Source organism: Alexandromys fortis, unplaced genomic scaffold (assembly GCF_014885135.2).
Source record: "Alexandromys fortis isolate MF-2015 unplaced genomic scaffold, M_Fortis_MF-2015_v1.1 scaffold_90, whole genome shotgun sequence".
NCBI classification, from domain to species: Eukaryota; Metazoa; Chordata; class Mammalia; order Rodentia; family Cricetidae; genus Alexandromys; species Alexandromys fortis.
Window position 1 is genome coordinate 122,068 of NW_026067985.1, and position 17,721 is coordinate 139,788.

Consider the following 17,721-nt stretch of genomic DNA (forward strand, 5'->3'; position numbering starts at 1 on the left):
AGGAAGGAAAGAAGAAAGGAGGGAGGGAAGGAGAGAGGGAGGGAGGGAGGGAGGGAGGGAGGGAGGGAGGGAGGGAGGAAAGAAGACGGTCAACTTAGCCCAGCTCAATTCAGCCAAGCCTGAGGCAGAGACCTCTCTGTCATCACACATATCCCAGAAGCTGAGTCTGGAGAATTGCAAGTTCAAGGCCTACCTTGGAAACTTAGCAAGGCCCTATCTCGAAAGGGTGGAAAGAGCACTAGGCCGTGGCTCAGTGGCAGAGAGGACCTGCCCTGTGTGTGAGAGTCTGTGTTTTAGCCACGGCATAGCAGTGAGAAAAGGCTCTGCAGGAGCAGGGGACTGGGCCCCATTCCTATGCAGAACACTAGCCTCAGTGGTCCCTGTAGACAAAGCTGTGACGCTACATTTAGCCACAGTCTCCACCACTCCTTACAGTTCTATATCTGTCTGTCTATGTCCCTCACCTGGCCCAGAGCCACAGCTCCCAGCTTCCACCAGTTGTATTCAGGCTGGGAAAGCCTAGCACCTACAGAACCCATGCAGCCTCATCCTGGCCCCGCCCTTCTCCTTCCCGTCTGCTCTCATTAGTACCATCATCACCATTACCATCACCACCATCATCACCACCATCATCACCACCATTATTGACATCGTCACCACCATCATCATCACCACCACCACCACCATCACCACCATCATCACCAACATCATCACCACATCCTTCATCCGTCATCATCATCACCATCATCACCATCATTACCACCATTATCACCACCATCATCACCACCATCATCACCACCATCATCATCACCACCATCATCACCACGTCCTTCATCTGTCATCATCATTGGTCCCCTGGGTTCTAGGTCCTGCCAGGAATACTGTCTTCTGCCAGGACGCACACACTTAAGTCTGAGCAGCCCAGATCTTGGCATCACCTTTGTCCTGACACTACATGTGACCGACGGACACAGTTCCCCAGACCACACCAACATCCGCATCGCCCCTGCAGAACCCAGCCCACCTGATGCTCCACCCCGGGGAAGCGTTCCTCCACACGCTGCTGCAGCTTCTTAAAGGCCAGGCGCAGGGCTAGCGGGCAGCGCCCTATAGAGCTCACAATGGCATCCATGATGGACCCCAGATATCCGGTCAGCAGCCCCAGGCTGGTCTCCCGCACCTGCTCCTCCGTGGGTGTGCCCTTGAAGGAGATCCTCCTGTAGGGAGCAAGCAGAACCTTCAGTCAGAGCGCCACACCTGCTGCCTCAGAACCCCCAGCCTCCATGGTGCCTCCCCTCACACCAGACTTCCTGCTGGAGTGAACTCTGGGGCAGAGTCCCAGCTCAAAGCCTTCATAGTGGCCATTCCTGTGTCCTAAAACATGTTGACATGCAGGTAAGTGTCACCTCCTCAGAATGATCATCACCCCCTCTCACTTCATAACTGCATGCTGTAGCTCTAGGTGTCTTCAGCTTGGCCATGTCCGATGCCTTGGCACATGCAATCCCTACCGCCTGGAGCCCTCAAGCCAGAAGTTCTCAGTCCCTGTATCCAATCATGGCCCCTGGCATTGCCCCACGTGGTCCTAATGGTAATTCACAAGTTGAGTATCTATGCCTCCCATTTAACAGGCATGGGAACTGAGGCCCATCAATATGACTTTGCAAGCAGGTGGCAGACCTGAGATTAGAAGTCAGGACCAACTCCACTATCTGTCTGCAATTCTACCCCACCCAGGTTCCCAATGTCCCATCGCCCTTAAGTGCCACTGAGTCTCCAGTGGTCTCCAGCTATACCCTGGGAGTTTCACAGACAACTCTGTCCGGTTTGGGGCCTGGGTTCAAATTCTCACTTTACAGTTTCCCAGTTGTGTGACCTTGGGCAGGCACCTCCCCTCACTGAGGTTCAGTAAAGAGGGTGCTGAAGCCTGCGTCTGAGGTGGTCAAGAGGTGTGGGTCCTAACAGATGGCCTGCATCTAGCTCTAAGGGTTTCGTGGAAGCCAGCCCCCTGACTTTGGCAGAGAAGATTCTGGAAAGAAAGGAGGAGGAGTCCATGGAGGTGTGGAGTGGCTTTTAGTCATAGCCTAGCTTGCCTCCAGTCTCACAGAAGGTTCCCAGGATCCATTCTGCAGATGACCCCATGTGGGACTCCATCATCTCCCAACATTCCCCTGTTCTGTAGGTCACTTCCAAAACCCTTAAGTGCCCTCAACACTCCCAAGTCACAGGATATGGTAGAGGCAGAGGCAGCATTTGGGCTCCCCCAGAGCAGCCTGGGCTGCCACAGTACACACACGTGTCCCTAGGCAGGCGGCAGCCAGCACAGAGAAGCCCCAGGCAGCTGCAAATGATAAGGGACATCTGGAGGCCTGAAGCACCCCCACTTCGCTCACCGGGAGCGGTTCAGGTCCATCTTGCAAGGGTCCAACTCCATATATTTCTTCTCCTCGAAGACACGGCTGATCACCGGCCTCAGGACCTCGTGCAGGTAGCGCATGCCCACGAGCTGGGGGCAGGGGCCACACCAAGTGGCTAAGGGTGGCAGAAAGTGCCCTGGGCTGGGGCAGGGGGTGTGCAGGGAGATTTCAGAGCCAGGCCAGTCGTGTCCAAGGGTGCCGCCCAGGGCTGAAGCCAGACACCTGCCACCAGCACCCAGCTCAGCCATCTAGGGCCACTTGAGGCCAGCAGGCTCTGGGGACCGAGTGAGCAGGAGGAGGAAGCCACATGCACCCAGACATGCCAGCTCCCACTCACCTTCATGAACTGTTCCATCGACTTGGATGCCAAGGAGTTAGAACGGAAGAGGGTGTTGGGGTCATCTGGGAGGACAGGGGGTGTGTTTGCTGGTGTGGGGTGGGGGCTGGACCCAGTTCATCCCACTCACTCAAAGTGGAGATACGATTCAGCCTCAAGAATCAGGGAGAACCCAAAAACGTCAACTCTATTCATCGCCCAGAGGCCCAGAGTGGTTTGTCAAGCTGCCTGAGGCCACACAGCACCCTCCCGGGTTCACGGCATAGATACCCCAACATATAAACATCCTCTAAGGGATCTCACTTCTCCCTGGAGATCCTCTGCAGACCTGTCCTTGGGGAAGAGCGTTTGTGTGTGTGGGAAACTCACTAGTCCGAGCCACCTCACGTCTTGTGAGGTAGTCTAGAAAGGACCCGGCCAGGCCCTGGCCCAGGAAGAGCTTCACCAGCTTGGTGGCAAGGTCTTGACGACAGTCCCCAGAGGCCAGTTCCTCCAGCACAGCCAGGGGGCTGGTGGTGTCCTCCTGAGCAGGGACAAGAGAGCCAACAGGTGACCTGAGGCCCCAAAGCCGACGAGCTGGCCCTGGTTCTGCAGGCGGGGAGCTACACCCTGGACCCAAAACCCAGGTGGCAGCACCTGCCACCACACCCACCTCGGCCGGCCCCTGTACTGACTCCAGAAGCAGATCCATGAGAGGCTGGTAGCACTGGGAAGGCAGGACGCGGTCCTCAGTGAGACGCACCTTCAACCGCAGGGCGCCCAGGCTTCCCCTACACATAGCAGACCATAGAGAAGGAGACGTGAATGCAGGCTAGCCCAAAGCAGGAGACATGAGCATGGGAGGGGCAAGGGACACAGGGTAAGGGCAGAGGAGGGCAGTGGGGACAAAAGTGGATAGGGAGGGGGCTGGAGAGATGACTCAGAGGTTAAGTGCACTGGCTGCTCTTCCAGAGGGCCTGAGTTCAGTTCCCAGCAACCACATGGTGGCTCATAACAGTCTAGGATGAGATCTGGTGCCCTCTTCTGGTGCGGATAGGGAGAAAGAGACCCCAGACTGTGTGGAAAAACCACAGTCGAGGCCATGACCGGGTGCACAAACGCTCACACAGGACAGGCAGAACAGCAAGTGTAGGCAGGGCAGTAAGATGTGGGTCTCGTGGACACAAGCAGCACAGTCAGTTATGTGAACAGTGTGGACGGGAACAACCAGGAAAAGACTGGTGGGGCCAGGGCGCTCTGTGGTCTGTGTGCACAGCACACGTGTGCGCAGACAGTGTTAGCTACTCAGGACGGCGTTAGAGCTTCTTGCCTAGCACAGCCAAGGCCCTGGGATCAGTTCCTGACACCACACCATAAAGAAAGGAGTATGGCCAGGAAGGCAGGTGTAAAGGAGCCCAACATTCTTACGCTGGTTATGGGAGCCTGTCTATGGTCAGATGACTGGGCCAAGGGGTGCTGTGTGGGCCAGTAAGAACATCCCAGGGACATGTGACTAGGGCCAGAGGGACAGGGTGGGCTGGTGCCAGCACCCAGGATAACCAGCTGAGGTGGTGCCCCTCCCTAGGCACCCACATTTACCCAGAATCCTCAGCTCTAGGAAAGGGCAGGAGGCGGAACCAGCCGTTGGGTGGCTTCTGTTGAAGGGTCTGTGGGGTGAACTCCACCTGTGGGGGACACAGAGACCTCAGCTGGGGGCCCTGTCCTGCCTGATACAGGGCCCACCCAGCCCTGGAGGGAGAGTTTGGCCTGCTATCCACAGATGCCATGTGGTCAGCCAGGGTCCAGTTCTTCCTCTCTCTCAAGCCAGGGCACTTAGGGCCTCTAGAGGACACTTAATTTACAATTGAGAAAAGTTAAGGCGCCAGGCGGCAGTGGCGCACACCTTTAATCCCAGCACTCGGGAGGCAGGGGCAAGCAGAGCTCTGGGTGTTCAAGGCCAGCCTGGTCTACAGAGTGAGTTCCAGGATAGCCAGAGCTACACAGAGAAACCCTGTATTGAAAGAACAAAAAGTAAAACAGAGATGGGAAAAAGCTAAGGCTTGGAGAGACGGCTCACCCTGGGTCACATGGTGAACACAGTGCCACTGCCGTAGCCACAGCCTCAGATGAGCCTGGGGCCGTGTTCCCAGAGAAGAGCTAAAAGCCACAGGGCTTCAGAAAACCCACTTCCACTGTTCCAGACGTCATTTGCATTGGGGGATCATGACTGTCAGCCTCACAGGGTGGTGACAGTTAGGTCAATGCAGATGACAGGCACCGGCATACCCAGGAGCCGTGGGCCTACCCCGTGACCTCAGAGAGGTCCTTGCCTCCTTCACGGCCTGTTTTCTTGCCCGCCTCATGAAGATAGAGACTCTACTACGCAGGCTGGCCAATGGTCCTTGCGACAGCTTGAACGCCCACCCTCAGGCCCCAATCTTACCTGTCTGCTCACGGGAGGCAATGGGGAGCCACAGAGAGCGTTTATTAGTGGGGGGACACTCACCATGCCCAGGAAGTCGTTCTTGCCCACCATGTCCCAATCCCAGAGCTCCACTCGCAGCGGGGAAGCGGTCCCCCGCGTCTCCCGCAGCTCCAGCACCTCATCCCAGTGTGGGAAGCGGGTCTTCTTGATTGTCTGAGGGCGCAGAGGGCTGTGAGCAGCAGAGGTGACTGACGCCACCCACTGAGGGTGCCACACTGCTGCCTGCCTGCTCACCGAGGTTTCCAGACTATGGCTGCCCCAAAACACACGCGCGAATGGGTCTGACGTGCCAGAGATGTCCCGAGGGGCCAGGTCCCTGGGGACAGAGGAAAAGAAGGGGTATGTGGTTACAGACCCTCAAGGACCCAGACCCAAGGCAAGCCTAGGAAAGAGAGTTCATACTAGATCATTCTAATGGCAAGGTTCTGTTACCAGGGCAACAAGCCTATCCATCACAGGGGCCCAAGTCAGGTCCATCACTGCACCCATGCAAACCCGGCAGTTTCTAAACACAAAACTCATGGGAAGCAGAAGATTTCCTGATTACCCCTGATTTCCATGAAGGGAAACTGAGGCACAAAAAGATCAGACTGTATCACAACACTTAGCAAGGACAATGGAAATGAAAGAATGCCTCAATCTCCCCAGATGCCCTACATGGGAAGCTAGAGGCATGAATTCAAAACATGACCCTGCTGGGTGGCATTAGAAAAAGTCCCCTCCCCTTCCTGAGGCTTAGTCCAGAAAAGAAGGACAATAACAGACCAAGTTCACAGGGCCAAGGGTCCAACAAGATGACACAGAAAAGTTACTTAGTGTAGCACTTGGCTAAGCTCACTTATTCATTCAACAAACACACATGCCCACACCTTGCTTGGGAACAAAGAAAAAAGCAGGAGATACAGACATCCTGCCTGTGGTTACCATGACAACTCGAAGCCTCACCTGAGTCAGCTTCCCCATCCCCCTTCTAGCAGGCCCCCAAATCCAGGAACACCCCACCACCACCAGGGGCTGTTTCTTCCTCCCGCTTGCTTCCCAGCCTCGCTGGGCATCCAAAGCCTTTGGTTTCCTAGGAACCAATACAGTTGCTAAGCGACAGCAATCGGTCCCTCTCCTGCGTGCAAGGATCCTGTACAGCCTAGTGTCTGGGGAGGGGGTCATGGGCAGAAAAGCTGAGCTCAGACCCCTGAACACAATCTGTTTTCTGGTTCCCTTCCTTCTTGGGTCATTCCTCATCCATGCTTCTCCCATATCCAGCTGGGGCCAAGGCTGAGACCTGAATCCAGAGCTGTCAGGAGACGTTCAGAGAGGGCAAGAAATGGTCTTATGGTCACACAGCAAGCTAGAAACACGGATTGTCCTTAATATGTGCGGGCAGAACCTAAGAGTGAAGGTTGCCGGGGGGGGGGGAGGCGGGGGACAGAAAGGCAGGATGTCGAGAGGAAGAAGAGGATAGAGAAGCTGAAGGATGTGAGGGGGGGCTGAGGAGCTGAAGGGGCTGGAGACAGAGGGAGGGAGGCAGAGGGAAGACGGATGAGGCTGCCTCTGGGTTTTACGGATTCTGTGTCTGTTGACTTCCTTCAGGCTCTCCTCCATCACCCCCCACACACACCCCGTAAGACCCCAGTGAGACCCCAGGTCGAGCCAATAAGAATTGACCCTGGGATGTTCTGTAAAAGTGAGGTTCTTGGTCAGTTGTACAAGCAAAGTTGGTAGGTCACCAGCCTCAGGCCATGAGGTTTATTTTGCCCCCCACCCCCCTTGGAGACACTGCCTGAAATCATCCTCCTAGGTCCATCTCGCCTGAGGCCACCTGCCTTTAGGGAGCCAATGATTAAGACTTTGCCCAAGAAGTAACGGTGTCTTTGTATGTATGATGTGTGTGTATGTCTCTGTCTGTGTGTGTGACTGTGTGTGTAGCTGTGGCTGTATGTCTGACTATGTGTATATGTGTGTCTGTCTGTGACTGTGTGTGTCTGTGACAATGTATGTATGTGTCTGTTTAACCGTATGCATTTGTATGTGTGTGATTGCATGTTTATGTACATCTGTGAGGATCACAGACAATTTTAAAGAGTTGGTTTTCTCATTCCGCTATGGGTTCCAGGGATCAAACTCAGGTCATCAGGCTTGAGTGGCAAGTGATTTAGCTACACACACACTCATCTACCTCCACACACACTCATCTACCTCCACACACACTCATCTACCCACACACAGTCATCTACCCCCACACTCATCTATCCACACACTCATCTACACACACACACACTCATCTGTCTCTACACACACTCATCTACCCCTGGGTTAAGATCTTGTTTTTGACAACTGTAGTGGCCAAAACATTTAATTCCAGCATTTGAGAGGCAGAGGCAGGAGGATCTCTGTGAGTTCAAAGCCAGCCTGTTCTACATAGAGAGACGAGTGCTGGGATTAGACATGTGAACAACCATGCAGTTTATGTGGTGCTGCAGATAGAATCCAGGGCCTGTGCGCGCCAGGCAAGCCACATCCCTAGCCTCCTTGCTCATTTTCAGAGCCTCCCACACCTCACCCAGAGCAAGAATACCTGGCCTGTCTCACGTGGCAGCGGAGGCATCGACCCCGAGCGTCCTCCAGCAGCTGCACAGCCAGGTAGACCTCGCCCTGTACCTCGGCGTCTGGATCCACTCGGCTCAGGTTGATCCAGCTGTCAATCCCTGCAGAGCACACATGGTGTTTAGGAAGCAGGCTTTGTGTTGGCTCAGAACTGCCACTGATAACAACCATGCATGACGTGGTGGCTTCTCATGCGGGACCTCTGGTTCAGTTTGCGATCAGCCCTATGTCAGAGGAGGAAACTGAAGCACACACACACACCTTCCGTCACATTTTGAATGTATTGCTTATTGACTTCTGGACCCAATGCAGCCCAATCTCTCTTGGCAAACATCATTCCTTCCCCTGTTTCCATACAGGGTCTCATTATGTATCCCAGGCTAGACCAGAACTTCTGTTCCTCCCACCTCCACCTCCTGAGTGCAACCAGGGGCCAGCACCAAGGCCACCATGCCTGGCTCTACGCTTTAACCTCCTCTTGCCCTTTTATGTCTTCAAACATCTGACTTTTCAAAGCACTTGTAACTGTGGCTAGTGTTACAAATTTGACAGACTCTAAAATCACCTGGAAGATAGCCCTCCAGGCACACCTGGGAAGGATTGGCTGGATCAAGGTTAGCCCCTGAGGACACCCGCGGGGGATTTTCTTGATTACTTAACTGGTACACCATCGCAATGTGGGCAGAACCATTCCCTAGGCTGGAATCCTGGCCCCTACAAGATGAGATCGAGGGGAGCCCCAGATGTCATTCCTCTCTGCTTCCTGACTGGATGTGACCAGCTCCCTCAGCTCCTCATGCCTCGATTTCCCTGCCACAATGAACTCTGAACTCCCTCCCTCAAGCCACCTCTATCAGAGTCACAGGAAAAGAAAAGTCCTGAATTCCAGCCAGGGCTACACTATGAGACCCTGTCCCAAACGCACAAACAAACACCCGTCGGTGGCTCCCTGCTGACGCCAGAAGAAAGCCCAGAATCAGAATCTCTGACACTGGAATTACAGACCCTTCTAAGCCACGCGTGGGTGCTGAGCACTGACCTCTCACCTCTAGAAGAACAGTGCTCCCTCGTCATTGCTGAAACATCTCTGCAGCCCCTGCAGCTCTAATGCAATAACTAGCAAACATGCCGTTGGCACTCAGTGATGGAGCCATTGGCTTGATCCCAGCACTGAGGAGGATGATGATGAGGAGGAGGAGGAGGAGGATGTACAAGTGAGGTCTCACTCTCTAGCCCAGGCTAGCCTCCTGAATGCTGTGATGACAGGCATGCCCCCCCCCAAATCCAGCTTGGGAAGTCACTTTCATCGCCGTCACCCTCCTTGCTGGCATTCCCAGTGGTAAGATGTGTATGTGGTCTCCCTCCACCCCACCAAGATAAGGACAGTGTCCCCCCCTGCCCAGCACCCACAGGCGCCCTTTCTTTTGGCTCTGGAAACTCATGGGGTCTGTGATGTAATAAAAAGAATACATGCAAGAATGTATGGTTTGATTCAGCGCATAAACTTCCAGGAGTTTCTCTGACTGGCGGGGCCCTGAACGTGTGACACCATGAATAAGTACAGGGCTGCTCACTGCAACTGCTTGAGCTGGGAACACACTGCCCACACCCCAGATGCTTCACCAGGGAACTAACGAAGGGCACGATGGGACATTACAGCAGAATGCAGTGATTGCAGAACTCAGGAGTACTGAAGTCCGAAAGGTCTAAAAGGAACACTCTGGCTGCTAGGGACAGCGGCACATGCCTGCCAGTCCGATACTGGGAGGCTGAGACTGGACTGTCAGGCATTACAGCCAGCCTGGGGTACCTTGTCTCAAAGTGCACAGTGAAGGGGGCTGGAGAGACAGCTCACGTCCTCTGCTCTTCCAGAAGCTCTGGGTTCGGTTCCCAGCACCCACACGGAGACTCACAGCCTTCTGTAACTCCAGTTCCACGGGATCCAGTGCCCTCTTCTGGCCTCTACAGGCACTGCATACATGCGGTGCACTTGCAGACAAACATGCAAAACGCTCGTGCATATAAAATAAAAATAAATCCAAATTTAAAAATACACGATGAGGTGGAAAAAAGGCAACTAGGGGAAAACGAGTGTAACAGGCTACCATGGGCTGAGGAAACCCATGATCACAAGCGCTCTCTCTCTCTCTCTCTCTCTCTCTCTCTCTCTCTCTCTCTCTCCACACACACACACACACACACACACACACACACACACACACACACAGACTGCAACATGGTACGCTCAAACCCTGAACCCAAACAACCTTAATCCCACGTCCTGGTTGTCACAAAACCTTTGTGACCACAAGCAAACCACTGAACCCTGTGGCCCTCAGCACTGACACAGGACAAACGTAAGGGAATAAAGGTCCCCACCTCAGAGGAGGGCTCGGTACGCACTCACAGTGTGGCAGTGGGGCAGGCCCTACTATTCTTCCTACTTTTCATGTAAATAAAAGCACTGCAGGGATGAGGTGCAACTTAGAGGCAGAGCGCTTGCGAGACCCTGGTTCATCACAAGCATGCATCAGGCAAACATAAAGTGTCGGGGAGGACATGAGGAGACTGACCGCAGCCAGGCATGAGAGTGTGCATCGGAACACCTACATGAAAAAAACTGAGGAACGGGAGTCACAACTTGGAGACTATCTAGGGCTTGATCGAGAGAACCTGTCTCAAAAAGACGAAACTGAAGCTGCTGGACCCCAGGTCTGAGAAAACGAATTAGCTGCTCCATAAATGAACTGAACTACAAATTAAAGAGACAGGATACAAAAGACACATCCACTGGGCAGTGGTGGTGCACGCCTTTAATCCCAGCACTTAGGAGGCAGAGGTAGGTGGATCTCTGTGAGTTCAATGCCAGCCTGGTCTACAAAGCAAGTTCCATGGCAACCAGAGCTGCTACACAGAGAAACTCTGTCTTGAAAAAAAATGAAAAAAGGAGGGGGAATCTTCCCCCTTCAGGCTCTGAGGCCACTCCCTCAGCCCCACTCCCTCAGCCCTTGCAAGGTCCCTGTAGGTCAGATCATCTTTTTCTCTCCCTCCAGTCAGGATCTGCTCACCTCGAGGGTCAGCTGTGATGGCTTCCTTGCTCAGGGAGATCTTCCCAATGGTGTCGTCGTGTCTGTGGGAAGGTGGTAGGAGAAGGTCAGACCAGGGCCAGCACTCTCCCAGAGAGCTGCGGGGACAAGTGTCGGGGGTTGGAGGAAGCACACTTCTTCTTGGTGTGTAGATTGGCGTGTGACTTGGGATCCCCGTGCACACCCCACCCACCCACCACACACCCAACGGTGTCCTCATCCAGCACGTAGAAGGCCAGGTGATGGAAGTCCAACGGCAGGTGCACAGTGTACTCCTCCCCCCAAAAGGGGCTCAGGCTCCTCCAAATGGTAGCTGTCCTGCAAGAGGGGTGCTGGGCTAGCGCCTCATACAGTGGGTGACCTGGGGATCCCCACAAACAAAGTTAGAGGCACACACACACACACAAACATGACAGACATAGCTGTGCACACGCTCCTAGAATCTACACACACCCCCATCCCAGGAATACAGCAAGTGCACTCAGACCCATGAGCTCAGACAGAGAAGCACACCCGGACCCAATGTGCACACATGCCAGCGATGCAGACAAATGCAGGTACGGCTGCAGGGAGTCTAAATGTACATGCATGCATGCAGGCACACATGCACATAGGCATGTCCCCAAGACACAACTGAAGAGGTTCACAAGTAGACCAAAACCCACACAGAGAAGCCCATGAAAACATATACACACATACAATCAGAAACATACCTAGACAGGCCGAGGAAGCCAGAGACACAGGAAGTCACACATCCACACAGACACAGATACACACGAACAACCTCAGAAACATCTAGAAACCTGTTTATAAATATAGACACAGTATCCCAGATAGACACAAAGACATGCTTACATAGCAACACAGAACCCACCAGTCACCAATACCTAGTGCTACGTTCATGCGTTCCCTCCCTACCCACTACCCAAACTGCAGACATCATTTGTGATTGGGATGAACTCAGTGATGCCTGGGAAGAGTGCAGGGCTCCCCAGGCAAATTAATCAGGTGAAAGAGAACTGGGCAGGGAAGACGAGCATCCCAGATGGCTGGAACCACATGTGTAAAGGCCCTGAGGCAAGCGTGAGCAGGGCCAGTCAGAACACACGGGGCTTCACGGCACCCAGAAAGTCAGGGGACGCTAGGGTCAAGTCAAAGCTGGACACAGGCACACGTACATATGTCCCACATCTGGGCCTGGCACCTTGACAGGGCCCCCACCGTGGCTGCTCCCAGGAACAAAGACTTTACACTGCTCAGTGAAGTCCCAGCCAAGCCCAGCATGCAAAGCTTGCTTCCTTCTGTTGGTTTTGTGCAGCCCAGAGAAGGGAGAAGAGCTGCCTTGGAGGCGTACAGAACCTTGGGGGTTAGTATCTTCTACCAGGGCAAACACAGAGGGAGCCATGGGAGGGGTCAGCCTTCTTAGGGGCTCCCCACCCCCAGTTCCCAGTCCATCTGGACCAGAACTAGTGCCAGGAGCATCCTGAATCTTGTCGTCTCCATAGAAACCAAGGCTTCAGCCACCCGCCCACCACCCCCTCAGGTCTACAGGGGCTGAGAGCTGTCCCTTGACCTGAGGGGGAAGAGAAGCCCAGCTCAGCTGATATCCCATCAGGACTCAGCGCCCACAGATATCCACACACCCTCCTTTGCACTCACACCTGAGACACACACACACACACACACATCTCTGGAATGCACGGGAGTCCTATGGACTTGTACACCCACATAGACGCTCACACGTGGTCACACCAGTTCTGTGGCACCCCCAGATAGGCAGGCTGGTACGCACACGTGCACACACACATACATACACACACACACACACATTCCCACTTGAACATTGGTGTGAATACGACACACCAAGACACCCGCAGCACCCAGAGGCCCGGAGTCAGCCAAACTAGCCAAGCATGAGATGCCCACACTCCCCCCGCCAACAGGCCTTTGGTGGTGGCTGAGTCAGCCCCAGGGAGCCAGAGATATCACGGGTCCCCAGACAGGATATTGGCCAGTTGACACAGGCTGCAGGGTTTTACCCAAGAGGCCAGGGATAATGTAGCCTCCTTGAAGCCTGAAAGACAACCCCTCCCGACCCCACCCCGTGCTGACTACGCACCTGGCCACAACCTCGTCATCAACTTTCACCAGGCAATAGGGGTCACTGCTCCCAGACCTGTGGGAAGAGGGGGTCAAGGAAGCTGTTGGAAGGTGCAACTCTGTTGGGAGCGTAAATGCTAGGCAGGGTGAGGCCCAGAGAGGGAAGGGGACTTACACTGGATCACACAGCAACTCCTACAAAAAGGCAAGCCCTTAGGGAGCAGCAGCAGGTTGTATCGTTGCTGCCTGGACCAGTCACCTGCCACCCACAGGCAGTATAAGCCTGCATGTCCATCCTGCTCTAGGACTTTGGTTTCGTTACTATGACTCCAACAGACATTAACACTCACCCAGCCACACAAGAGGGGGCAGGAGAGGGTCAAAGAGAGGTGTGGAGGAGGGATCGTGGGTTACCCTGAACTCCCCGACACAGACAGGACCCTAATGCCAACTTCTGAGCTAAACACTGTGCTCCTCAGCCTGCCCTGACCCCCATCCCCAGCAGGAAGGACTTGCAGGCACACACCAGGGTCCAGGACCTCAAAACTGAACCCATAGAGATGGGTATAGGGCTGAATAGGGGCTCAGTGGTAAAGTGTTTGCCGACCATGTTCAAACCCTGGGTCCCATGCCCAGCAGGAAAAAACAAACAAAAGCAAATCCCAAAAGACAAGTGCTATTTCCCCCTCACAAAACCCTGGGCCCTAGGCCAATCAAAGGCAGCCCCGCCTACCTCCCCTTTATAATAAGAGTCACCAGTAATCCCAGGTCACCTCCCCTTTATGAGAGTAGCCACCAGTAAACTCCAGGCTGCCCACCTGGGTCTCTATTGCCTCACTCCCAAAGCCATCTTCTTGGAAAGGCTGTCTCTCACTGATTTAAAATGACCCTCCAAGCCCTTTGAGATGGGCCACACCCACAGTCCCAGCTCCCTGGAGGCTGAGGCAGAAAATTTGCCTGAACCCAGGAGTTCAAGGTTAGCCTGGGCAGAAAGTGAGAATATGGCATAGATAGATAGATAGATAGATAGATAGATAGATAGATAGATAGATAGATAGATACATACATACATACATACATACATACATACATACATAGATGATAGATAGAAGATAGATGATAGAGAGAGAATAGATGAGAGAGAGAGAGAGAGAGAGAGAGAGAGAGAGAGAGAGAGAGAGAGAGAGAGATCTTTTCTGGGTCTAAATCATCTTGCACAGTTTACCTGTGTGTTTGTGTCTGCCTCTCCCTTCCTACAGCCCCTGAACTGTAACCTCCTTGGGTTGCTGGCTGTACCTACTTCTCCACAGGTCTGAGGCTGTTCCTGTAGGGAAGGTTCAGGAAATGGATGTGCGGAGCACAGGCTCTGGAGGAGGGTGGGGTGGATGGTATAGACGTAAATTCAGCTCGGGTCTCCTAGCCATGTCCCCTCTGCTCCTCCAGCTGCCTTCTCCCAGTCACCCGTCCACTCAGTCACAGGGAACAGGGATGTTGGCTGCAACCTGGGCCTTTGGCTGGCTGGCTGAGTCATTCCCTATGCCTCAGTTTCCCTCCAAGACTTCTCCACCTCATTCTTCAGCTTCCCCAGTGTAGACGTGGCCCAGACTGACTGTAATCGGTTAGCATGCAGGCTTGGAGATACAGCCTTTCTCAAGAAACCTGGCTAACTCCAGGTCGCTCAAGGGAGTAAGGGTCAACACATCTACTTCTGGGCCATGACGCATATGGTCTTATCAGGCTCCTATCAGGTAGGGGCCAGGGTGGCAGGCAGGGCTGGCCTCTCCCAGGCCCTGGTCTCTCCAGACTCCCCGGCCTCTCCCATGGCCTCATGACCCTCAGCCATCGCTTCCCTGCTTGGTTCATACATGGAAGCTGTTTGTGTTCATGCATGTGATCTTACAGCCACGGCTGCCTCTCTGGTCCTCAGTTTCTCCATTTGTAAAACAGAGAAACCAGTTGGCACACACAAAGTGTTAAACATGATCCATGTGCATGGTAAGCCCTCAGTGATGACGGGCACAGTTGGCCACCCCCTTAATCTCGAGTGTCAGGCTGAATCTAGGACCTCTGCCTTTAGAAGAAGAAATGAGACAACACCCCAGCTAACACCCCACTCTCAGACAAGGGGACCCCAGCTTATTCTGAGAAGATCTGTTTCGGGAAAGGGATCTGCCCACTAGAGAAACTGAGGCAGGGTGTCCAGTGAGGGCACAGTGATACCTCCTCAGCCTTGCTCTGAGGCATGGCTCAACCCAGGGCTACCTTGGCCAGAAAACTGTAGGAAAGGGGGTAAGATGCAAAAATGAAAACCTAAAGCCCCTTCCAGAAGAAGCAGGGAACCCTTGAGCCTGTATGCTAGCCCCGTGGTAACATCTGCCACTGGCTCATAACTCTCTCCCAAGACTGGTGGACAGCTGGTGAACCAGAGTTCAGTGAGGCAAGAGTCCTGTTTCTGGCCAGGTCCCTTCAGCCAGCCAGCAAGTGCCAGGTCTCCATTCCTGCCCCACAGTTCTGTAATCCCTAATGCTCAAAGACATGTTGATCACGCTGGTGCCATCGCTCCCTGCATTTACTTCAGGTGTGTATTTATTTATGGTAGCGGATGAGGGAGCTAGGGCATTAAGATTACTCTAAACAGCTCCCTTCTGGATACAGCTGCAGTACTGGAGGACAAGGAGGTTCCCAAAATCAAAGGGAGGGGATGCAGACTCTGCAGCTTGGGTAGTTGGGACTTCCACCCAAGCAAAGAAGAACTCTGGGCCCCTTGTCTGCTCACCTCTCCACAGCTGACCCCCTAGCCAGTGTCCTCCACCTGCTCTGCTGGACACGGGATCAAGCAACAGTTTGATCTCCTTCCAGTTCTACACTACCCAGATGGGACACCAAGGGCCAGCAAAAAGGCAGGTTCAAGGTCACTCAGCCCGCCTCCTACTAAGGATGGCAGAACCTGTCTCAGGTGCTGGCACCTTCAGAGCCCCTTTTGGCTCTGGACCAAGCAGGAGGGGGAACCCGCTCCCCCACCCACCCCGTTCTGCTGAGTCAGCACTTGCTGATTCAGCCCTGGAGAAGCAGAGCCAAGAACGGGGCAGAGGAACCAGCGCCCCCAGCCCCATCAGTTGGGGACCCAAAACAGCCCACCATAGGTTTGCAGGTAAAAGATTGGGGGACTCGAGGTTCCGTGTTAGAGTGCAACCTAAACACCTCTGAGGCACGCAAAATCTTGGGGTCCATCTGGACCACAGTCTCTGGGGCTCTATTGGTGATTTCTGGGGAGCCCCGCTGGGGCTCCGTCGTCCGGAGAAGCCCCACCTCCAGCACCTGCTCTAGCTAAGAAGGGATCCTTGGCCCCCCTCCTCGGCTCTAAGAGGACCCGTCCAGAGGTCCCTTCTCCGGCTCTGGAAGACCTACTTAGGGACATCCTAGAACAAAGACACCTTCCTTCCCCAGGGGAGCAGGGCGCGGCACCTGCTAAGCCTGGGTGCCCCCCTCTCACAGGACAGAGAGAGCGGATCCCCAACAGTGGGTCCTAGACAGAGGCCCCCACAACCCTTCCACGCACCCCAGTGGGCACCCCGGGACTCACACATCCTTGGCGGGCAGTGCCCGTCCCTCCACCACGCGAATACTCAACGAGCCGCTCTTGGCCATGGCGCACAGTCCCAAACTTTCCAAGCAAGGAGTCTGCCGAGGTTCCAAAGCTGGACCAGGAGGTGACCCTACATATCACCAGCTCCGGGCCCGGAGCGCTGTCCCTAGGCTCCCACGGGTCCGAGTCCGGGGTGTGACTGGGCTGGATGTGAGGCTGGCAGGGAGAAGAAGTGCTGGATCCCGGGAGGGGACGTACGTCCCGAGCTACAGGTAGCCGTGTGCTGCGCTCCCTCCGGGCAGGTTGAGCCTGGTGTCTGCAGCTTGGGAGGTCCCTCCCGATCCCGCCCCTCCCGCAACTGCCCCGCCCGCCGTGAGTCCCACTCGAGCGCCCCCTGCTGGCACCCCAGCCCGCTGCACCCAGCTGGGGACCCCAGGCAGCTTTGGGGCAGGGGGCAGGGGCCGCGGGCAGTCAGGCAGAGTGGTGGGCTACTACTGAGCTGGCATCGGGCCCTCCAAGAATCGCGTTGTCTCCCACCCGGCCCCAACCCAGCACCTCTCTATGCCTCTGCCACCTCTGCCACCTGCCACCCAGCACCAGCTTCGGGGTCCCGGAACAGTACCCGCGCTGGGCGGCAGGCGGCGCACACTCCCTGGGGGTCTGATGCGAGTGGAGGGAGGGGCCTCGAACATACCCCTGGCATGGGCTCCAATTAAACCCGGAGAGTGTCAGCGGAGGCTCTCACGTCACCGGCTGCCACTGCGGGGGAGGAAGCCGCGCGGCCGCAGGGGGAGGGGAGGCGCGGAGATAACACTGCCAGGGCGACACGATAAGAACCATCTGCAATCCTCGAACTAGTTAACCATGTGCCAGGCACGGCCTGAGCCTTTCGTCGGGATTATCTCAGTTCCGAGCCCTCAGCAACTCTGTGCCGTGTATGCCTTCCATCTGTGGATTAACAACAACAACAAAACAAAAAAAGGGGGGGGGACAAAACAAAACAAAAAACTGGGGTTCTGAGAGGTGGGGTCACTTGCCAGAAGTCTCCTTCCTGGGTTTGAATTCTGACTCTGCCATTTGGTGGATTTGGTAGCTGTGTGGTCTTGGATGAGTCACTCAACCTCTCTGTA

General features: G+C 54.7%; 1 protein-coding gene across 7 annotated transcripts in view; it reads right to left on the reverse strand.

Annotated features, from left to right (window-relative positions):
* The window catches only part of Rasal1 (RAS protein activator like 1), a 29,150-nt gene extending 12,231 nt beyond the window's left edge, over positions 1-16,919 (reverse strand). For 3 of the 7 annotated variants that reach the window (XR_007594763.1, XR_007594764.1, XM_050158943.1), the window contains exons 1-13: positions 16,589-16,919; positions 13,025-13,081; positions 11,110-11,223; positions 10,888-10,949; positions 7,791-7,920; positions 5,453-5,534; positions 5,240-5,371; positions 4,333-4,418; positions 3,407-3,524; positions 3,124-3,277; positions 2,755-2,819; positions 2,394-2,506; positions 1,025-1,217 (exon numbers count right to left, since the gene is read on the reverse strand). Coding sequence is in view for 5 of the 7 variants with exons in the window: in XM_050158943.1 (XP_050014900.1) it covers positions 1,025-1,217; positions 2,394-2,506; positions 2,755-2,819; positions 3,124-3,277; positions 3,407-3,524; positions 4,333-4,418; positions 5,240-5,371; positions 5,453-5,534; positions 7,791-7,920; positions 10,888-10,949; positions 11,110-11,223; positions 13,025-13,081; positions 16,589-16,653 (1,371 nt within the window). In the remaining 2 variants the exon portion in view is untranslated. Of the gene's footprint in view, positions 1-1,024; positions 1,218-2,393; positions 2,507-2,754; positions 2,820-3,123; positions 3,278-3,406; positions 3,525-4,332; positions 4,419-5,239; positions 5,372-5,452; positions 5,535-7,790; positions 7,921-10,887; positions 10,950-11,109; positions 11,267-13,024; positions 13,082-16,588 lie in introns of those variants that run through there. The other 4 variants (XM_050158942.1, XM_050158939.1, XM_050158940.1 and 1 more) reach the window with 3 other exon arrangements.
* Positions 16,920-17,721: the final 802 nt, after the last annotated feature.